This window comes from Staurois parvus, unplaced genomic scaffold, assembly GCF_062004578.1.
Source record: "Staurois parvus isolate SC_StPar_1 unplaced genomic scaffold, SC_StPar_1.0 ptg000133l, whole genome shotgun sequence".
Lineage (NCBI taxonomy): Eukaryota > Metazoa > Chordata > Amphibia > Anura > Ranidae > Staurois > Staurois parvus.
Genome location: NW_028317929.1, coordinates 12,834,907 through 12,859,334, shown reverse-complemented (window position 1 = coordinate 12,859,334; position 24,428 = coordinate 12,834,907). Strand labels below are relative to the sequence as shown.

Below are 24,428 nucleotides of genomic sequence, written 5' to 3'. Positions count from 1 at the left end.
TTTGGTCTCATCTGACCACAACACTTTCATCCAGTCCTCCTCTGCATCATTCAGATGTTCAGTGGCAAACTTCAGACAGGCCTGGACATGTGCTTTCTTGAGCAGAGGGACCTTGCGGGAACTGCAGGATTTCAATCCTTGTCGGCATAGTGTGTTACCAATTGTTTTCTTGGTGACTGTGGTCCCAGCTGCCTGGAGATCATTGACAAGATCCTCACGTGTAGTTCTGGGATGATTCCTTAATGTTCTCATGATCATTAACACTCCACGAGGTGAGATCTTGCATGGTGCACCAGACCTAGAGAGACTGACAGTTGTTTTGTGTTTCTTCCATTTGCAAATGATTGCACCAACTGTTGTCACCTTCTCACCAAGCTTGGTGATAGTTTGGTAGCCCAGCCCACAAAAAAGGGGGGATGTGAAAAGAAATTCACAAGAAAAAGTGGTTACAAAATGGACAGAAAGCGATACCCAAAAATTGTATCAAAAAATTATGCTTTATTGCAAATTTTGCACATATTTAGACATTTAGGTAAATACCACAGCCATCACCACAAGATGAGACAATACCAAAGGAATAGACCTAAAACAAAAAATTATAAAAGAAAGACATCATGACCGGCCATGAATATGATTGTGCTGTAAAGACTATGGCACAAGGTCTAATGTATATGCAGCACAAGCACATTGTAAACACCACCATGTAGAGGATGTACACAAATACATCAGCCTTGTGTAGATCTACAATCTTGTCCCTGACATCTTGGACAGCTGTTTGATGTTTGCCATGGTGGAGAGTTTGGAATCTGATTGTTTGATTTCTCCTGTGGACAGGTGTCTTTTATACAGGTAACAAAATGAGATTAGCAGCACTCCCTTTAAGAGACTGCTTCTAATCTCAGCTTGTTACCTGTATGAAAGACACCTGCTAGCCAGAAATCCTGCTGAATGGTAGGGGTTCAAATACTTATTTCCCTCATGAACATGCAAATCCGTGCATAATTTGCTAGACATGCATTTATTTTCAATTTTTGTTGCAATTCTGTCTCTCATTGTTACAATACACCTACCATTCGATTTTTAGACTGATCATTTCTTTGTGAGTGGGCAAACATTCAAAATCAGCAGGGGATCAAATACTTATTTCCTTCACTGTATGTGTGGCGGAAAATTAACTCTGCACATCACCCTGAACACACCATCCCCACCAAGAAACATGGTGGTGGAAGCATCGTGTTGTGGGGATGCTTTTCTTCAGCAGGGACAGGGAAGCTGATCAGAGTTGATGATGGAAAGATGGATGGAGCCAAATACAAGACAATCTTAGAAGAAAACCTGATAGTCCTCAAAAGACTTGGAGAGGAGGTTCACATTCCAGCAGGACAACGACCCTAAACATACAGCCAGAGCTACAATGAAATGGTTTAGATCAAAGCATATTCATGTGTTAGAATACCCCAGTCAAAGTCCAGACCTAAATCCAATTGAGAATCTGTGGGAAGACTTGAAAAGTGCTGTTCACAGACGCCGTCCATCCAATTTGAGAGAGCTTGAGCTATTTTGCAAAGAATGGGCAAACATTTTACTCTCTAGATGTGCAAAGCTGGTGGAGACATCACCAAAAAGACTTCCAGCTGCAATTGCAGCAAAAGGTGGTTCTACAAAATATTGACACAAGCGGGCTGAATACAAATGCACGCCACACTTTTCAAATATTTGTAAAAAATTTTGAAAACCATTTATAATTTTCCTTCTACTTCACAATTATGTGCCACTTTGTGTTGGTCTATCACAGAAAATCCCAATAAAATACATTTATGTTTTTGGTTGCAACATGACAAAACGTGGAAAATTTCAAGGGGTATGAATACTTTTCCAAGGCACTGTATATCTGTTTATTGTTGTTGGTCCTGAGAAGTCTGCGGCTTTTAAGTCCTCATGCACACTGGATGTCTTTACAGCTGCTGTTTTTGGCTTTTGACATTTTTTTTCTACAGCCAATAAACTCCCCAGCATGTTATCCTATGTGTCCATGCGCACACAGGCTTTAATCAGCATTTTTTGGCTGGAAAAAAAGGTTCTAACGCTGAAAAACGCAGTAAAATGCGCCAAACCTGCGTTTTTGGACATTTTTTTTTTGTGTGTAAAAACGCTAACGCAGCTAAACGCTAGTACAAAAACGCTACAAAACTTGTTTTATGTTAAAAACGTTTTTAACATAACTTTACATAGCTAATGCTACCAGCATTATTAAAATGCCCAGTGTACATGGAGCCTAAAGCATAGATCCAGCCAAAATTTAAGAAAGCAAAATAGCCCATCAAAAGCTTAAATAAAATGACAGCTCTTGCTTCAGTACTCACCTTCAATCTGGAACTGCCCCCCACAGTTATTCTTTTCCATCCCTAAATGTCCTCAGTTTTACAAGTTAAATGACAGCCAGCCAGCATCTTTCAAACCAATTCCCTTGAGCAAAGGCTGTCAAAGGTTTGCACTCAGCCTAGGACTGCTAGGGAATCAGAAGCAGCAAAGTAGTAAAGCTCGTTCCTCTTGTCACATTGCTTCTCCCTCTTGTCTCCATGCTCCTTGTGTTTCTCCTCCTGTTTCTTCTGCTGTACAAGGCAATGCAAGGGGCTGATACCAGGTCAGATTCAGTTACTTGCAAAAGCTTGATTAAAAAAAAAAAAAATACATGTAATGATCCGGGGTGGACTGACAACTCATGGGGCCCCTGCGCAATAGGGGATCATGGGGCCCCTGTTTCCTCGCCCATACCCAAAAAAAGCCTATGAAAAAGCCAATGAAAGGTACCAGGGGAATCTCATGGGTCCCCCTACTGAGCCTGGACCCTCGGGCAGTGCCCGAGTGCATGAATGGTCAGTCCGCCCCTGGTAATTATATATTAATAATACAGAACTGCATTCATTTGCTACTTTTATATCTAGGGTTTAGTTTTAAGTGTATATGTTTAATTTCTTTAGATTTATTTTTCATGCATGCACCTTTTGAAGTAACATTTTCATTCTCATTAAAGAACTTGAAAACCAGGAATCCCGCATAAAGGAAATCCATTGTCTGGTTCACCGCTTGCCGGAGAAGAATCGACAGATGTTGCACTTATTAATAAAACACTTGGCAAAGTAAGTTCTTGTGTGTTTCCTGTACCAGCTAATTCTTTGGAGAGTAGAAACTGTTTTTTTTTTTTTCGTGTGTGAGTTATTACTTTATCCTTTTAAGTTTCTCTCCCACTTTGTTGTACTCCTTATCACTATCTAGAGCTTACCATAAAGTTCATTGTCAGTGGACAGCAGGACCCTGACTTGGCTAAGGCAAACTAGTCAATTGCCTACAATGCTGCCAGCTGGAAAATAAATCAGACTGTAGCAATAAATGGTCATCTGAATTTTAGGCATCAGATGGGGTGCAATAAATCATTTTTGAAATGTAAGCATAAATATCTGTTAATTTCATATATGTCGGTTTTATGTTGTAGGCATCTAGCATTCATTCCCATCCCTTAGATCTGATACATACAGTATGTCCACATATGTGTCACCACTTGTCTGGAAGTGAGCCAAAAGTAAAAAGTACCAGACCACAAAAAAAAATACCACACTGATGAGCTCATCACTCTGCTGTGTCAAAAAGGAAAGTGTCTACAAAATTGTTTTTGTCCATTTAACCATTTGAGTGCCCAAGCCTTTGTACCCCAATCCCTCTTCACCACCACACACATACCTTTTTTTTTTTTTTTTTTTTCTGTTTTAGTGATGTCTCGGTTCAGGACATTATGCCTTTTAGCATTTGTATTGTACCTTAAGGTATTATACTCTCTTTTTGAGACAGATGAGGCTTTAATTTGGTAGCAAATGTCGATACTTATCGTTGTATTTCCTTGGTTATTATTGGAAAGTATGTACTTCAAAATGTAATCTGCAGTGTTTGCATGTTATAATTATATCACATTAGTGTGTCATTTATGTAACATAGCAGGATAGTAAAGGCACAAGTGAATGTATGTGTTTTATTTTAACAGAGATTTATTCCCTTATGGGTGTTACATTGTGATACATACAAAGGGAAGAAGTGGATTGTGTAATCTGTTAGCATACCATTAAGATTAGATTAAGTTGGGTTAACAAGAGCACAGATGAGAACACAAGGACCCATTTCACAGGATTGTTATTGCTAATTATTCGAATGACATTGTGTTCAATTACATGAGCAGCTGATGCTTACACAGTAAAAGCAAGCGATATCCAGTACCTCTGTCATCATTGTTATGACCTGGGGATAGTTAGTGGGGAATATTTTTCTTTATTTTTAGAAGTATAAATATGACACGTTTCCTAAAAGCAAAACACGTCATATGCACGTGTAAACATCAATGCAGGAAAGCATTGGCATTATATGAGTGTGGTCTTGTACAGTGATTCACTTGTGTGGCAGGCTGTACGGGGCACCTGTGACTCCCTGTGTACAGGAAGACATCTGGATTTTTACACCCAGAATATTTTCAGTTTCTCTTTCAGGCCTAAAAAAATCCAGTGCTGTTCTCCTGTCCTCTTGCATTCTGCAATGTTATCTCATGCACTGTTATCAACCATGCCTGGAAGGTGTAGTATAATCTTATGGCTCCATTCACACTTGCTAATGGGACTGGTTGTTGTGGGCTACTCAGCAGGGTCCTCTGTGGTTATCTATGGGCAGGAAGCTCCATTGAAAGCAAAGAGAAGCTGACAGCCATTCGCAGCCAATCACATGTACACTGGATATAAAAAAGTCCACACACCCCTGTTAAAATGTCAGGTTTCTGTGATGTAAAAAAATGAGACAAAGCTAAATAATTTCAGAACTTTTTCCACCTTTTAATGTAACCTATAAACTGTACAACTCAGTTGAACAACAAACTGAAAATTTTTAGGTGGAGGGAAGTAAAAATAAAAACCTAAAATAATATGGTTGCATAAGTATGCACACCCTTAAACTAATACTTTGTTGAAGCACCTTTTGATTTGATTCCAGCACTCAGTCTTTTCGGGTATGAGTCTATCAGCATGGCACATTTTGACTTAGCAATATTCGCCCACTCTTCCTTGCAAAATAACTCCAAATCTGTCAGGTTGCGAAGGCATCTCCTGTGCACAGCCCTCTTCAGATCACCCCACAGATGTTCGATCAGATTCAGGTCTATGCTGTGGCTAGGCCATTCCAAAACTTTCATCTTCTTCTGGTGAAACCATTCCTTTGTTGATTTGGATGTATGCTTTGGGTCGTTGACATGCTGAAAGATGAAGTTCCTCTTCATGTTCCGCTTTCTAGCAGAAGCCTGAAGGTTTTGTGCCAATATTGACTAATATTTGGAACGGCTCATAATTCCCTCTACCTTGACTAAGGCTCCAGTTCCAGCTGAAGAAAAACAGCCCCAAAGCATAATGCTGCCACCACCATGCTTCACATGTATGATGTTCTCTTATTGATATGCAGTGTTGTTTTTGTGCCAAACATATCTTTTGGAGTTATGGCCAAAATGTTCAACCTTGGTTTCATCAGACCAGAACACATTTTCCCACATGCTTTTGGGAGACTTCAGATGTGTTTTTTTTTTTCAAAATTTGGTCGGGCTTGGATGTTTTTCTTTGTAAGAAAAGGCTTCCGTCTTGCCACTCTACCCCATAGCCCAGACATTTGAAGAATCCGGGAGATTGTTGTTACATGTACCACACAGTACTTGCAAGATAATCTTGCAGCTCCTTTAATGTTTGCTGTTGACCTTTTGGCAGCCTCCCAGACCCTCTGGGACCTTTCTTCTCGTCTTATCAATTTTGGAGGGATGTCCAGTTCTTGGCAATGTCACTGTTGCGCCATATTTTCTCCACTTGATGATGACTGTGTTCCATGGTATATCTAATGCCTTGGAAATTCTTTTGTACCATTCTTCTGACTGATACCTTTTAACAGTGAAATCCCTCTGATGCTTTGGAAGCTGTCTGCGGACCATGGCTTTTGCTGTAGGATGCGACTAAGAAAATGTCAGGAAAGACCTACTAGAACACCTGAACTTTATTTGGGGTTAATCAGAGGCACTTTAAATGATGGCAGGTGTGTACTGACTCTTATTTAACATGATTTTGAATGTGATTGCTTAATTCTGAACACAGCTACATCCCCAGTTATAAGAGGGTGTGCACACTTATGCAACCACATTATTTTAGTTTTTTATGTTTACTTCCCCCCCAAAAGATTTCCGTTTTGTTTTTCATTTGTGTTGTACAATTTATAGGTCACATTAAAGGTGGAAAAGGTTTTGAAATTATTTCTTTGTCTCATTTGTTACATCACAGAAACCTAACATTTTAACAGGGGTGTGTAGACTTTTTATATCCACTGTAACTGCTCATGCAGCAGTTTCCTTTTGAATTATTGGACCTGGACACAGACTGCATGAGCGATTACATGAAATCGGACGAGAATAGCTGCTCCCTCGACCCCCTATTAACTCTGTCCTAGGGTGACAATGATTCTACCCTATAGATACAGTGCAGAGTGACTGCTGTCAACTAGGATGGGAAATGTGTTGCTGACAGGATATCAAGGTAACAATAAAACAGCTTGAACTTCTTAAGGACCACCCACACTATATAAATTCAGCGGGTGGGTGGCTCCACTGCACTGGATCAAGTACATGTATGTAATCCAGCATTTCTGGGTATAGGGCATCCCTCATCCCCCACCCAATCTATGCTTCGTTACAGCACAAGTTGGTCAGCAGGTTCTGGCCAATGATTTATGGCTGGGACCTGCTGATCGGCTTAGCTAATCACAGAACAGAGCAGAGAGAAAAAACAGATCTGTTAGTAAATTCAGCAAACACTAAACATTGTTAGGCACACAGTTAACCCTTTGATTGCGCTTAGATGTTAACCCCTTCCCAACCAGTGTCATTAGTACAGTGACAGTGTACAGTATTAGCACTGATCACTGTATTAGTGTCACTATTGATGTCAGTGTGTTAGTCAGTTTGTGTCCCTCCCAGCCAGTGTCAGCTAGTGCCAGATTGCCCACCACACTAGCGCAGGCCTCCTATAAGTCGCTGATTGCCGCCATTACAGTATAATGTCTATAGCTATAGTATGTACCACAGTTTGTAGATGCTATAACTTTCACAAAAACCAATTAATATACGCTTTTGAATTTGACATGTAGCAGTTATATACTTTGGCCTAAATTTATGAAGAAATTTTATTTTTTGATTGGGTATGTTTTATGACAGAGTAGAAAAAAATTTTTGCAAGATTTTTAAATAAAAAAAATTTAAAAATCTGTGGTGATCAAATACCACCAAAAGGAAGCTCTTATTTGTGAAAAAAAAATTAGTGCAGTGTTGCATGACCGTGTTCAAGTAGCACAGTGCCGAATAGCACAAAATGCTCTGGTCATAAAGGGGGTAAAACCTTCCAGAACGTAAGTGGTTAAAAAGTAAAAATAATGCAGCTATCACATCTGAGGGCTGCTGAGCTGCAATATTAAATTTTTGTTCCTGAGTTTAGGTGCACTTAAAGTTTGGGTTTACATATACTTAGTGATATTAAAGGTAATTAAAAAAAAAAAAGAAAAATAACAAACATGTCATCCTTACCTGCTCTGTGCTGCAGTGTTGCACCCAGCAGTCACTATGCTCCTCTTCTCGGGTCCCGCTCTGGCGCTCTTGGCCTCTCCGCCCAACATGCAAATTCCTATGGGGGCACCCATGCAGGCGCACTCCCGAGCCACTGCTCTGCGTGTCCATTCACACACACCCCTGCGGGTCAGCCCTGCCGCCTCTCTCCTCATTGGTTTACTGGTTGTAATTGACAGCAATGGGAGCCAGCGTCTCAGCCAATAAGGAGGGAGAGCCCCCGGAGAGCTGAGGCTCTTGTGCACATCTCTGGATCACGATAGGGCTCAGGTAAGTATTTGGGTGGGCTTCTGCACACAGACGTTTTGTTGCCTTTATGCATAGAAAAAACCTTGATCCTTTACAAACTCTTTAAAGCTTTCTAAATAGCTTTGATAAATTGTAAATATAGGTGATAAAGAAGCAGAATGTGAGAGAGATTTTTTTTCACTGAAGGAATGAGAATGTTTGAGACAATACAATGTGAAAGGTAAATCTTTCAGACGAGGCAGACCCATCAGCAGGATTGGCTTGCTGAGCATGGGATCTCTCAGCTGATCTCCCCCCCATGCAAGTGGATGGCAGGTCTGTGTCCATTCCACTGCTGCAGAGCGGACACAGCCCGCTGTTTTCTATGGGGCGGTCGGATGGAAATGGATTACCTGTCCGTTTCCACCTGGCTGTCATCCAATTTGCCAGACGGATGGGGAACGGATCCCCATTGGTCTGTTTTTAGCGTACAGGATCGGATCATATGCGAGGTGGGTGTCAGCGGACATAGTCCGATTGGGTCCGCCTGAAAAACTGACAGGTGGACCCGATTGGACTGTCAGTGTGAAAGGGACCTAACATAATGCATGTGGCAAACCCAACACTGATGTTATTAGTGTCCACATTCACCTGTGCTTTGTGCGCTTCCCATTTGATGAAACCATTGAGTAATCAGGTTTATGCTTTGTTCAGTTAAGTTCAAAGCTAAAACTGCTGTTGTCTGTGTCTGTCAATTCAGTCAATACAGTGTATTTTTCATAAACTGGGAGATATTTCTATTGAAACAAGTGTAGTTACACAGTAGACCATCACACGGAACCCTTTTTTAGCTGGGAATTGGAAAGGTGTCATCCTGTTTGGGGGAATAGGTTACATTAATCTCATTTTACTGTATAATGCTAAGAGACCCTTCTATGCCCCACAAACTTTTGCATTTTGAACATTTTGCAGCCACCAGTTACCTTCATTTACAAATATTCATTCACTTTTTCTTGTTATGTTTTTTTTTTGTAATCCAAATTATAAGCACTGAAAGCATAATTTCAGGAACTACCAGCTCTGTTGTATGTTCTAATTTGTTTCCATCATGTTGTATAGACAATGGTAACAATTATGTGTCATTTCAGGTCATGTTCTAGATTTAGTGACCTACGTGCGGCTTTGTTTTATAACTGCATCTTTCTGTTTGAATACATCTTCTTCTTCTCTTTACTGTTGTTGCATGTTGCCATCCAGTGACACATTTGTGGTTTTCGTGTGCATGCAAACTGTTAATTATTACTGATCACAAATACCATAAAAACTGCCCAAAAACCAGCCATGTGTGGTAAGAACATGATTTGAAGCTTAAACTGCAATGGCAATAATGGTATACCAATGTATACCATAGAACTGCTGATTTCAGAAGTTTGCATATTACCATTACTCTTTTTTTTTTCTATTCTAAGATGCTTGTGTGGATTACAATACTTGAGCCACAAACATAAAATAAAGTGCTTATAGACTTCATGGTGGGATTGATCATGCAAGCACAATTCTGGCTCAGACAGTCTTACAAGGATCCTTTCTCGTGATGGGAATAGGCAAAATTGGCATTGGGAGCTCACACAGGCTTATCAGATAAGAAACAAGTTAGATCAGGAAAGGTTCTCTGACCTTCTCGATCAACTCTTAGATACCCCCCACTGCCGAAGGCTGCGGCATTGGAAAAAAGGGCAGGTAGAAGATACGGGTGGCCTAAGAAGTGAGTATAATAGTTTATCAATTGGGGAAGTGCCAATAGGATTTAAATACAGATGTAGGATGTCAAGATATAGATCCCAACACGGCCAGTTTATTATACAATGGAAGGCCTCATGCACCAGACATTTTTTTTCCTTCCCTGATTGCTTTCGCCCCAGGGTAGGAAAAAGCAGCTTAAAAAAATAAGAAAATAAAAAACTGCATTTTGCACACACATTTAGGTGCGTCAAGCACCTGGACATTCATTCATTCCATTGGCCAGAATACTCATTTATTATGGCTGTTGTAATAAATGAATGCTCAAGTGCTAAATGCACCTAGCATGTAAGTGTGTTTTACATGTGTTTAGGCGCGTCAAAATTTTTTTTTTAATTTTGCGCGGCAAAATGCTCATCTCCTGAATGTGCCAACACTGCTTTTATTTCTGCCTCTAAATGCCTGTACATGCCTATGTGTGCCAGGGCACATATGTAGGCTAATATACACCCTGTTCCAAATTATTATGCAAATGATATTTTTCTCATTTACCTAAGTAATTGATGTAAATAACAGTCAGCATAATTCTCATGTTATCAAATATTAAGAGTACAATTCAAATTTTATTGCACAAACCTCCTAATGATAACAGGATTTTTTTTTAAACATAAAAAACTTACAATGCACTGTTCCAAATTATTACGCACAGTAAGTTTCAAAATTATAGGTTGTAAAGAACTGAAAATTTTCATTTGTTGTGTTTGGAGCATATTTACTGAAATCAAAAGCTATTTCAATGAAACTTTTAACAACATTTTAACTTTTTTAAACATTTTAACAGGTCACGTTACATTGTAACATAGGACCCCTTATTTGATAGCAGCTTCACAAGTCTTGCATCCATTGAACTTGTGAGTTTTTGGACAGTTTCTGCTTGAATTTGTTTGCAAGATGTCAGAATAGCCTCCCAGAGCTGCTGTTTGGATGTAAACTGCCTCCCACCCTCCTAGATCTTTTGCTTGAGGATGCTCCAAAGGTTCTCAATAGGATTGAGGTCAGGGGAACTGTCTCTCCTTTTATCCCCATAGCAGCCATTGATGCAGAGGTATTCTTTGCAGCATGAGATGGCGCATTCTCATGCATGAAGATGATTTTATTACAGAAAGCATAGTTCTTCCTTCTGTACCAAGGAAGAAAGTGGTCAGTCATAAACTCCACATACTTTGCAGAGGTCATCTTTACACCTTCGGGGACCCTAAAGGGGCCGACCAGCTCTGTTCCCATGATTCCGGCCCAAAACATGACTCCACCACCGCCTGGCTGACGTCACAGCCTTGTTGGAACAGGGTGGCCTTCCACCAACCATCCACTACTGCATCCATCTGGACCATCCAGAGTTGCACGGCACTCATCAGTGAACAGGACTGTTTGAAAATTAGTCTTCATGTATTTTTCTGCCCAATGCAGCCGTTTCTGCTTGTGAGCATTGGTTAGTGGTGGCCGAATAGAAGGTTTATGCACAGTTGCAAGACTCTGGAGAACTCTACACCTTGATGTCCGTGAGACTCCAGAGGCACCACCAGCTTCAAATATCTGTTTGCTGCTATGTAATGGTATTTTAGCAGCTTCTCTCTTGATCCGTTGCATGGATCTGGCAGAAATCTTCCTCAATGTGCCTTTATCCGCACGAACCCGTCTGTGCTCTGAATCAGCCACAAATCTCTTAATAGTGCGATGATCACGCTTACGTTTTCGTGAAATATCTAATGTTTTCATACCTAGTCCAAGGCATTGAACTATTTCACTCTTTTCGGCAGCAGAGAGATCCTTTTTCTTCCCCATATTGCTTGAAATAGGTGCTCTGCTTAATAATGTGGAACACCCTCCTTTAGTAGTTTTTCCTTAAATTGGGCTCACCTGCCAATCTAATTATCACAGGTGTCCGAGATTGTTTTCAGTGATCAAAAGAGCCCTGACACACAATGCCATCCATGAGTTACACTGAAAAACAAAATATTTAATCTTTGTGACACTTAAATAGAATTTGCAGAATTTGGAACAGGGTGTAGAGTGGTGTTTAGAGGCAAGAACGAAATGTCACATGCTGTTAAAAGTGATGTTTTTGCTCATGCCTTTTATGAATGAAACATCGTGCTTTTCTGGATACGCTCTATGTTCTTGTATTACCACTCTTATTGATAGCTAGACTACAGGACATTGCATCTCTTTACTGTCATACGTCTGATATGCCAATAAATTTTTTGTGAAATAAAAGTGCTATTTGTTGACATTTCATTAAAGAGCAATTTGATTGAAAAGTTATGAGACATCCAAATTAGTCAAATTCATTTTTGTTCCTCAGAACATTCTTTGGCTCGGACTTGGTTGGCTTACTTGGTTTAGTGAGGATGAGCTCATGGTATTATATAAGTGTGGGTTTCCCTAATTGTGTCTAATATCTCAACTTTCCTTCAAAGCTTGGAAAGGATTCAACTTTCACAGAATTAGTGAAGCAGTAGACTGTGCTATACAAGCAAGACATGCAATCTTTAAATCTCTCTTGCTAGGCTTTTTCTACTATTGCAAATTCAAATATATTTAAAGCCATGCCTGGAGTAATGTAGTGTATAACAACCATCCATATGCATATATACATATACTCTCATGGAGACAATATTGAAAGCACCTATCATCAGTGACAGACTTTTTGCATGGTGAAAAGAGAAAGTAAGCCTTGTATGTCAAAATATCTGAAAGAATTCTAAGGTGACCAAAACAATCAACTTTTCTCTTAATTATAAGTCTGCACTAGAAGCCTGTTGATTGAAATTGGATTGGTTGCCATGAGCAAGGCTTTTTGTGTTAAGAACTGTGATAAATGAGGCCCATAAGCTTTAACAGAGAAGCGTAAACCTTTTTTGGCCTATTACTCTTATAGGTCACAGGCATGCATTTTGCACTTCTGTGACCCAGAGTTGGCTGACAGTGGGTTAAATCCTGCTCTCGGCTAATGCGGCAGAGCTGCTCCAGGCTCTAAAATTATCCTGACAAAGTTGTCAGGATCCAACCAGATGCCTGAATGATAGCTGGCTGTCAGTCAGCTGTATGCACCCTCTCCCCAGCTTGGTGCTCCAGTGAGCGCTGGAGAAGCAGTGTGGAGAGTGGTGACTGACACTCACTTCTCTCCACACTGAGTGGACCAATAATTGAGCAATCAGTGGTCATGTGATCACTCAGTTTTTGGGCTTAGAATTCATGTGGGACAGCTGTAGCGTCAGTAGAGGTGAGTATGTGTGTTTGTTATATTATATACCCTATACCTCTCCCATAAAGGAGGGAGCCTGAGCAAGCCACTCCAACCCCCTCCACAGCTCACTGCTCCAGTGAGCGCTAGAGGGGCAGAGCAGAGATCCAGGGACTGACAATGCCCAGCTGTCTACTCACAGAATGCTGAGAACTGAGCGATCAGCAGTGTTTGATCGCTCAGTTCTCAGCACACAGCCAGCGGGGAACAGATGCAGCATTGGATCAATGCTGCATCGACCTTGGTAAGTATGAATTTTTTTTTTTTTTTTTTTTTAATCCCGAACTTTTTTTTTAACAATTTTTTTTTTTCTTTGTGTGGCTTTAAATTTGGTTAACACTTGTTTTCTGTTTTTGTTGATAAATATCATAGTTCTGCATTCTGCTATTACAGTATACCTTGAAATCTGAGTTCCTCATATTTGGAAAATAGGATGAGAATGTTGGCATGCACATATTCATTTGCAAAACAGATGCTTCAAATGCTTTTATAATGTAACTTCACCTCTGGGACAAATATGTTATTTCAAAACAAGATACTGCAGTAAAACAGTTTGTAAATAGTTTTTATTAGCTTATGTATTTATGTAAGTCCTTACAGGTTTTTGACATATTTATTTACCCTATTGGAAATGTTCCCATCTTGCTTGATGTCATGGAACCAAGTCTAGAGCGTCCACAATTTAGCTATAGAATACCCTCATACATGCAGCATAAATTTGTTTACAGGTCAATAGGCAAATATTTGATATATATATTGAATCTTTCAATGAACAAATACAGTTTCAAATGTTGTTTGGTAACATGTAAACAAGTTTATGCTGCATGTATGAGGATTTTCAATAGTAAACCTGTGGACAGTTGTAGACGTGGCTCCTTGATATTAAGCAGGATGGGAACATTGCTAATCGGCTAAAAAAATGTTAAATGCCCATAGAGCAGTCAATTTTGATCTTTTTAACTCGGTGGATTCTGGCACAGGGAACCAGTGCTAAGGCGAATCCAAAGAGAGCATTTTGGTTGAGGGAGACCATCTGACAACCAGATTGTTTAATGTCAAATACTGAACATTGCAGCAGTGGGTGCATGTTTGCAAAAGAACAAGCATTGCAAGATGGTATTTTTACAGGCTGCTTTTCTTCATTTGTTTTTTATAGAGTCATTCCATCTCAAACGTAATTTCTGTAAGGATAGCAAATGCTAATTTCTTTGTTTTAACACTGTGTACATTTATGTTATCTAAATGTCTTTGATTCAACCTCTCCATGCATAACCTACTGTAACTCCCTTGTTCTCGTTGGCCCATAGCAGTTGCATGGTCTGCTATGCCTATAGTTAGACTCTTCCCTGTGACCTCCTCTGTAGGAATCCCACTAATGGTTAATGATATGCCCATAACGGAAGCAACCAGTGGATGACATCTGAGGAACATTTCAAACCAAATGTTACTGGGTGGTGCATGTCCACTATCTGTGCCTATCCCAGGATTCTGCTATGTAGGAGTACTGAGAAGATGAAAGAAAATGGGCTATACTCTGGGAATGTTTTGTTGTCTGTATATGTATGAATAATGTGATTATATTGTATGTGTACAAATACAGCAATAAAAACTAAACAATAACAAATAAGTACAGTATAAAAACAGTGCAGTAAATCTACTATACAAGAATATAAAAACAATGTGCAATATAAAACCAATAAATCGGCTGTGCAGAATTAAACCACCAGACAACACAAATATTTAATGGATGTCAGTAATTATTAAATATTAAACATTAAAATATAGTGTACATCAACTTGATGTAGAAAAATCCACTTCTAAACCAATCTCAACGTGCTAAAGGAAGTGCAAATAATAGTTTCTTAGATTCAGGAAAATTGTATCCTTCTCCAGTCAGTGGTTTGGGTGTCCACTTTTCCACCTTGTGCCTCTACGCCAAGTTGACTCACCAATGAGAAGTTACCACTTAAATCAATAAGTAGGTCAAAATGTACTCCTCAGGTCAGCTCTGATTTAATTACACAAAGCAGAATAGAGAGGCTTTCATAATGTATTTTTATTAAAATTAAGAAACGGATTTAAAATACACTTGCAATGCACTAGTGCTTCATGCAGCACTAAAGAATAAATGCTTAAACTCACTTGGGAGCAATGCGTCACACCCCAAGCATTCCCCATTGTGATTGGCTATAATCACATCAGTTTGCAGGTTAGAAAAATAAAAAACAATCTTCAGCTACTATACTCACTTTGTTTTCGACAATGTACTTAGCATACTTACATGCTCAGGTATCCAATGCCACTCCTCTTTTGAGTTTAATGATGCCCATATTCTGGGTCTCCATGCCCTGCCCAGGGCTCATAGGAGAATGCTGTAGAGAGCAACATGATGTCTTTACATGACACTGGGCTCTTCAGCAACTAGGATCTATCCATAACCAGAGGAAGAAGTGGTGAAGAGAACCTGTAACACCTGGAGAAAAGGTAAGTATATTGTGTTTTTTTTTTTTTTTTTCCCAAGGGCGCAGGGGTGATGCAAAGGAGAAGGAGGGTGAGCACAGAGCTAGGCATTAAGATATGATAACAAAGGATGTTTTGAATTGCTGTCTGCTTTTCTCTCTCCTGTGCTACGGGAAACATCAAAGTTTATTTTGGCATAATATGTGAAAAATACATGAAATTACACTTCGGACAGACATTGGTGCAATGGTTCCTTTGCAATAACTGACTTTAGAAAAGCACAGAAAACATTCACACTTTGCACATTTTTTTTTTAATTTGCTCTAATAATGCCTTTTGAAATCCCCACTCTAGACGTGTATTGAACTTGTAACCTCCATAATCCTCTATTTGAAAGTTTTTGCCATGGTAACGCATGCCACTGCAGTGCTGTGTAGGTGGCTAAACACAGTCCTCATCTGTAAGGCATTGTAAGAAATTCTCTCTGGCTTTGAAGTCCAAAAATAACTTCTGACGCTGGTAGTTGTGGTACCCTCTTTCCAAAAGATTTCTGTTGTAACGGGTTCTGTTTTTCTTTTGCATTAAAACCAATGACTAGAAACCACAGTTAAACTTTTTGTATTGATCAATGATACTAAAAGTCACTACAAGCAAAATACACTGCTCAAAAAATTAAAGGAACACTTTTTAATCCTGGGATATTGATATGGTCAGTTAAGTAACAGAAGGGTTTGTTAATCATTTTCAGCTGCTTTGGTGTTAATTAAATTAACAACAGGTGCACTAGATGGGCACCAATGAGACGACTCCCAAAACCGGAATGGTTTTACAAGTGGAGGCCACTGACATTTTTTCTCTACTCACCTTTTCGGTTTTTCACTAGTTTTGCATTTGGCTAGGGTCAGTGTCACTACTGGTAGCATGAGGCGATACCTATACCTTACAGAGGTTGCACAGGCAGTCCAACTCCTCCAGGATGGCACATCGATACGTGCCATTGCCAGAAGGGTCTCAAGAGCATGGAGGAGATTCCAGAAGACATGCAGTTACTGTAGGAGAGCTGGACAGGGCCGTAGAAGGTCCTTAACCCAGCAAGACCGGTATCTGCTCCTTTTGTGCAAGGAGGAACAGGATGAACATTGCCAGAGGCCTACAAAATGACCTCCAGCAAGCCACTGGTATGAATGTCTCTGACCAAACAATCGAAAACCGACTTCATGAGAGTGGCCTGAGGGCCTGATATCCTCTAGTGGGCCCTGTGCTCACTGCCCGGCACCATAGAGTTCGATTGGCATTTGCCATTGAACACCAGAATTGGCAAGTCCATCAATGGTGGCCTGTGCTTTTCACAGATGAGAGCAAGTTCACCCTGCGCACATGTGACAGACGTGAAAGGGTCTGGAGAAGCCATGGAGAACATTATGCTGCCTGTAACATCGTTCAGCATGACCGTTTTGGTGGTGGGTCAGTGATGGTCTGAGGAGGCATATCCATGGAGGGACGCTTAGACCTCAGACTAGAGCCGCTAGACAATGGCACCCTGACTGCCATTGGGTATCGGGATGAAATACTTAGACCCTACACTTGTGCAGTGGGTCCTGGGTTCCTCCTGGAGCACGACAATGCCTTGCTTCATGTGGCAAGAGTATGCAGGCTGTTCCTTGCGGATGAAGGAATTGATGGCCCCCACGCTTGCCTGACCTAAATCTGATAGAACACCTCTGGGATATCATGTTTCGGTCCATCCAACGCTGCCACGTTGCACCCTTGACTGTCCAGGAGCTCAGTGATGCCCTGGTCCAGATCTGGGAGGAAATACCCCAGGACACCATCCGTCGTCTCATTAGGAGCATGCCCCAACATTGTCAGACATGCATACAAGCACGTGGGGGCCATACAAACTACTGAGTACCATTTTGCATTGCTGCAATGAAATTTCAGCAAAATGGACTAGCCTGCTGCATAATTTTTTTCACTTTGATTTTCAGGGTGTATTTGAATTCAGTCCTCTGTAGGTTGATCATTTTTCATCAAATGATGGGGTATCCTTACGTTCCTAACACATTACCCAATCCATATCAGTATAGATATCCAGCATGATATTTTCCCCATTGAGATCTGATGTGTTTTCAAAGTGTTCCTTAACTTTTTTTTTTGAGCAGTGTATTTCTTTTTTTTATCCTCCATTGAGGGACACAGGAAGTCTAAATTATCTTAGACAATTGGGTTATACTGCTCCCTTTTATGATGTTGGAACACTATAAAAAAAAAAAAAACCCCGATTCCAGTGTCATGCCTCAGTTTTTGCTAGTGTCCTAGGAGACTGGATGTCTTTTGTTAACCATTTTTATTCCCACAATATTTTTTCTTCAAACAAGACTTCATATGCAGGCTACTTGAGCCCCTCTTTTGCAGCTATCTGAATCAGTGTATCCCCAACCATAGCTTTGGAGGCGGCACACAAACCCCACTGGACTGACAGCAATGATGCCTCTCTGGAACTCTACATTGTGGTTTCCTTTTCAGACCTCTGTGTACTGTGCTAAATAGCCACAGAGCATTTTCCAGGCCCAGAGCCATGACATAGCCTCTGGTGTGACTCAGTCTTTAAACACTCATTTTATGAGTAGGCCATGTGGGCCAAGGTCTGGATGGAGTGCCCTGTGTGCACACTTTGTGCTCCTGTTCCTGCCATTCAGCACCTTCCTGTGTGGGCTGGCCCCACAGTTGATTCGTCAATGTCCTGTCTTAGTAAAGCACTTACGATTACTGTAGAGAATGTGTCAGTATTAAAGGATCCCATAGATAAACGTTTGGAGATTCCCACCAAAACCTTGTCTTCTCTCGCATGCTCTGCATTGCATCCTGCCATGGTCATGATGTTAGTCTGTCAAGCATTAAAGGAATGGAATAAACTCATGTGAAAAGTTCCAGCTTTATTCAACACTAATCCTCTATTTGTTGAGCAATTAGAGTTCATGCCAACATCCCTTCACTTCAGTGTAGATGGAATAGTGAATGTCTCCTGTCTTATTTTCAAAATGAGTCTGCTATCAGTTAACATGGGAACAAAATATTGGGCTGTTCCACCCTGTGGAAGGAAAGAAGTCTATACTTGCCTATTCTGAATTCTCTCTGGTCTGGTCACATGATCATCTCCCTGCGCCGACTTCAGTGTACAGGAGGGGGTGATAGTCTAGAGGTGATATCATCGCCCCAGGCTCTGCAGCTGTATTTGCTGCTTTCTCCACTACACTGAAACCGCTGCTGGAGAGATCGTGTGCCTGGACCAGTGCGACTTTAGAATAGGTAAGCATACACATCTTTCCTTTTTACAGTGTAAATAGAATAGTAAATAGAATGGGGTTGGATCAGGTTTAAGCTTCGTTGGGATTTGAATGGGATTGGACTTAACCAGTCAGTCAAAAATCCTGTTTGTTTTTTTTTTACACATGCTTTTTGAGCGTTGTCTCTTTGGAGCTGCCTTGGACACTTAGATCAAGCATGTCACGGGGGTAAGCGTACTACTCTATCCAGGCAGAAGTAAGCCTGAAGTTGGGCAGAACCATCCCCCACCTCTTCCCCTCAAAGCCAAGAAAAGTTCCTTTCATAGCTCCTAGGCTTCAACCTTCAAAGCAAAACCCAAACCAGGAAGTCCAGTTTTACTGCAAACTCTACTAAATTCCCCAATCTGTTGACAAGTCCTTTAGGGCATAAAGGGGAGCCCCCCCTTCCCCCTTTCCAAAGTAGGGTGACGTACACTCACTGGCCACTTTATTAGGTTCACCTGTTCAATTGCTTGGTAACAGAAATTGCTAATCAGCCAATCACATGGCAGCAACTCAATGTATTTAAGCATGTAGACGTGGTGAAGACGACTTGCTAAAGTTCAAACCGAGTATCAGAATGGGGAAGAAAGGGGATTTAAGTGACTTTAACTTGGCATGGTTGTTGGTGCCAGATGGGCTGGTCTGAGTATTTCAAAGACTGCTGATCTATTGGGATTTTCACACATAACCATCTCTAGGGTTTACAGAGAATGGTCTGTAAAAGAGTAAAAAATACAATAAACGACAGTTGTGTAGACAAAAATGCCTTGCTGATGACAGAGGTTCACCTGTGATATTCAGATGGTAGGGTCATATTTTGGCGTACACAACATGAAAGCATGGATCCATCCTTCTTTGTATCAACGGTTCAGGCTGGTGGTGGTGAAATGGTGTACAGGATATTTTTTTGGCACTAGCAAGGTGTACCTAATAAAGTAGCCGGCAAGAGTTTGTTAGCCTTTGTGCACACCTGGGCATCTAAGATGCTTGGTTGTAGGAGGGGGTTTCCACAGTCTACCAACTTTCACTCCCATTCCTAACTTATTTATAGCTGGGCCTGTTGATGTTTTGTTTGCTGCATTGTCTACCCAACATTTGGACTGCTTTTGGACATCCCAATTGTCTCTGTGCCCCTCAATAAATGGGAAAGGAAATATGATTTTTGTACTTTTTCTTTGATGTATTGAGGGACGCAGGTCCCACCCCTCAGTGTTTATGGTCTTGCTCTGGGCACTGCTAGCTACAAAACAGACGTAAGCTGGGAATGGTCACTTTTTTTTGGTCCACATCCTCCTGTAGTCCGTAAAACCCAATTTTCTCTGAATCCTGTGTACCTCGATGAACTCCAAGAAAAGGATTTTATAGCAAGTATAAACATCCAAATATTCCTTTATGCATTATGAATAATATATGCAAGAGATTGTGATGTATCTAATATGATCATTTTATGAGCAAGACATGGTTTCAACTTTTTACTACCAGTAAAATACTAAAAAAAATTGTCAGTTTTCCCTTGCTATCAGAAAAGACTCATCTGTCTGACTCTAGCTTGAAGTAAAGTGCAGATAATTTGTAGATATATATGGCTTTAGATCTTCCATGTCAGTCTACTTGTGTATGGGAATGTCCAAGACTGGAAATAATTGATACAGGCTTCATTCACTGTTATGTTTTTTAGCTGACAAACAAAAGTGTGAACACAGAATGGTCTGTGATGGTGTCGGATATTTATCAAAACTGGAGCAAACAGAATCTTGAGCAGCTGTGCATAGTACCCAATAAACATCTATCATCAGCCTGTTCAGTTAAGCTTTAAAATGATAGAAGTTGATTGGTTGCCATGCACAGTTGCTCTAGATTTTAGCAGCTTCAATTTTGATATATTCCATTCAATGAGTGCAATCTGCTGTCTGATGAGTCTAAGACCACAGATTGTGGCAAGGCATATGCCATAGAGAAGAGTGTATACAGTGGAGGGGATTGGATTATGTAACTACAGAAGAATGTATGGAATAGATTGTGTGAAGTATGGAATCTATATTACAGTACACAGAATGAAATAGTGTAAGGTGTCAAGAACATAGTGTGGAAAATAAAGCAGTGTGGTGTAAAAAAAATACACAGAGTAGAGAGGTGTGGTATATAAAACATACAGAACAATATGTGCATACCTGGCTGGGAATTTGGCTAAGCCCATATCACACATCCATGTGTCAAAATGTGCATTAACAAGCATCTAGCATCCACTTTAGGATAACGTGTTAATCCAGTCTAATATTGGATGATACAGCTCGTAACATCAACAGCAAAGATCAACTGTGGGTATAGGATTATAATTTTTTTTTCTTCCCTTTTTATGATTGAACTAAATGAACTTGTCTTTTTTTCAGCCAGATAAACTATGCAAATAACCACGTAGAGAAACCCTGTTTCCAGACCATTCAACTAAAGTTTTTCCATAAGATTATATGTGCATTTAACATAGTTTAGACATGTTTTTTTTACCTGTAAAAGCCTCTCTGAAAGCTCATATTCTGCTGCGGGGCATCTTGGATGCAATGTCAGCAGCCCCTGCAGACTCAGGACTTGTTCTATGTTCTCTGTTCACACCATACTTGTTACTAAACCCAGGACCCTGCATTCACTAGATCTGGTCTCCCACAGTACACAGAACATGGAAGTGCAATTATTTTAGTAAATCTAAACTGTTAAATACCTTATCCCATCAGCAGTTAGAGCAGTCTTGTGACTTTTATCAGTGTCCAGCCATGCATTAGTTAAAGCTTGTAGGAGGAATTTTCTCTAGGAGGATGTAGAACCCCTGACTTCTGTCTGCGCAGTGCTGATTGGCCCTGTGCTGATCACATGCACTCTCCCAAGTAAAAAATAAAATACAAACCTCTATAGCAATACACACCAAATTGAGCAAGTGCAGTGTCTCCACACAATAGGTCTTATCAGGAGATTTGAGGTAGATACTGGAAAAAGGGGAGGATCAGAGAAGTCAGGACCAAACATTCTTTTTACACAATGCAGAGGATTAACCCCTTAGTTTTTACAGCGTGTATAACAAGCATGCTTGTAACTTTTTAAGGCATGCTACAATAAAATCTCAAGCCATTTTGTATTATATTGTGTGAAAAGCCACTTTAGTACACTTTTAAAATGGCATTCCAGCCCCCATAAGCCCCCAAAAATATGAAAAGTTAGCAGCTACAAATGCTGTAGCTGCTGACTTTTAATATTAGGGCACTTACCTGTCCATCGATTCAGCTGTGTCTTCACCCCGTGCAGACTCTTCAGTTGTCTGTTGCATGCTGGTTGTCGCCATCTTTTGACAGTGGAGGTGCACACTGTCAGAATGAGATGACAGTGGGGAGGATTCCTGCATCCTCCTCGAACATGTGGATGGAGGAATCGGCTTAGTTTTTTTTGCCTAAACGAAAAACCCAAGTAGGGCAGCACAGTGGCTAAATGGTTAGCACTTCCACCTGGCAGTACTAGGGTCGTTGGTTCGAATCCCAACCATGGCCCCATCTGCCTGAAGTTTGCATGTTCTCCCTGTGCCTGCGTGGGTTTCCTCCAGGTACTCTGGTTTCCACCCACACTCCAAAGACATGATGGTAGTTTAATTGGATCCTTTCTAAAGTGGCCCTAGTATGTGTCTGCATGAATGTGAGTTAAGGACCTTAGATTGTACACCCCTTGAGGGTTAGGGACTGATATGAATGTACAATATATATGTAAAGCGCTGCGTAAATTGATGGCGCTATAAAAGTACCAGAAATAAATAAGTCATGTTTTGTCAGCTTTACAAGTAAATGCATAACTGAATTAAATGTTGTTTTTTTTTTTTTTTTTTTTTTTAATAGTTTTAATGTAATAGATTTAATGTCCCAGTGTTTTGCGGAGCTACGTTAGCCGAAACATCTTTAGCCTCTTAGATTGTAAGCTTCAAGGAGCAGGGCCCTCCTAACCCTCTTGTATTGAACTGTATCATTACTGTATTGTAAAGCGCTGAGCAAACTGTTGGCGCTATATAAATCCGGTATAATAAAAATAATCTAACACAATTTAAGCAGTTTAAACTCAGGTTTACAAGCCTTACAGACACGCCTTACATCCTGACCAGCATCAGCATACAATGTCACCAGCCACAGGACTCAACCTTCTGCAGCATTAGAGTGAAACAGTTTATTAGTTTAGCCCACAATGTTTAATGTCTGATCCCCTGCTGAGTCCTGTAGTTCTACGCACTGGTCACAGCACCATTTAAGGACACAGTAAAGATATAGTGCAGACCACTGGATTTACAGTACAGTGAGGGACCAAGTATCGACACTCCTGGAAGTGTATTTATTATATGCTAAAAATTCTTCAGCCAGTTCAGCTCTACATGGAGGTTAAGATTGGGAGTACGGGTAGCAGAACAGGTAAGTATTCGCTCTCTTAAAGGGTGATTATTTTAAATATATATTTTTTTATGAAAGTCTTCCCACAACTTGATGAGTTAGTTATTTTCACCTAAGGGAAGTGTCTTCATAGGCACATCCATGAGTGATGTGCTTGGGCAATGACATGCTTTATAAAAACAATTTTTGTATACCACAGTCTGTAACTTTTATTTTATTCAGGCATTGTTTGAAGTTTCTTTTTAACCATTCTGACCACTTCATTTAAGGAATCCTGTATTAGAAATAATATGTCGACTCACAAAAAAGACATTCTGAAGGTAAATGCAGTTTGCCTGCTTGTTTATGCCTTCAGTACATTCAGATTTCTGATACTAGACCAATTTGAGCATCAGAAAAAGTCACCGTGAAGACAGCTGGATTTGCACTAGAAATGTTCCTGATCCTAATTGCTTGATAAAACTCCCTCTAGAGAGGCCAAGTAAAAACATGTGCTATGCTATTCACATTCGTGTTAGTGCAGATTGTCCGTTTTGGACACAATACCATAGTATTTTATGTTTTAAAAAAAAAATTGTTTAACTAGTTGCAGATTTTGGGCAACACATGCCTGAAAAAACGTCATCGTTGTACATAGGGCATGTGTAACATGTTCAGTCTTACCGTCCTGCTTCTGGAACCCCCCTCCAGCATACAGTAATTGTTAGCTGTGTTTAATCAAAGCCGCATTACTCTATACCAGGGTTTCTCAACTGGCTTTCCTCCAGAGGTTGCTAGGGGTTCCTTGAGCAATGAGAAATTTCCGACTCTCAGATACATTTCTACTGATACCAATGATCTTTTTCCTATAATGATTGTTGCCTATAACGCTTCTACCTCCTCTTCACTCCCTCTCTCTGTTGAGGTCCCTCAAGGTTCTGTCCTCGGACCCCTTCTCTTCTCCATCTACACCTCCTCCCTTGGCCAATTGATAAATTCCCACAGCTTCATTTACCATCTCTATGCTGACGACACACAGATCTATCTCTCTACCCCTCACCTCACCCCCTCAGTCTCCGCTCGTATTGCAAGCCTACTAAGCGACATATCGGATTGGATTTCACTCCACTTCCTCAGACTAAATCTTTCCAAAACTGAGCTCCTAGTATTCCCCCCAGCCCGCCCCCCCCCCCCGACTTCTCCATCAAGACCAACAACACTATCATCAGTCCCTCCCCTCACGCCAGACTACTAGGTGTCATCCTAGACTCCAATCTGTCCTGTCAGCCCCTGGTCCA

General features: G+C 40.6%; 1 protein-coding gene across 3 annotated transcripts in view; it reads left to right on the top strand.

The window, feature by feature from the left end:
• Positions 1 to 24,428, top strand: part of ARHGAP26 (Rho GTPase activating protein 26) — a 643,079-nt gene that overhangs the window by 359,153 nt on the left and 259,498 nt on the right. For all 3 annotated transcript variants that reach the window (XM_089673029.1, XM_089673028.1, XM_089673027.1), the window contains exon 17: positions 3,035 to 3,140. In XM_089673029.1, the coding sequence (XP_089529155.1) occupies positions 3,035 to 3,140 (106 nt within the window). The remainder of the gene's footprint in view (positions 1 to 3,034; positions 3,141 to 24,428) is intronic.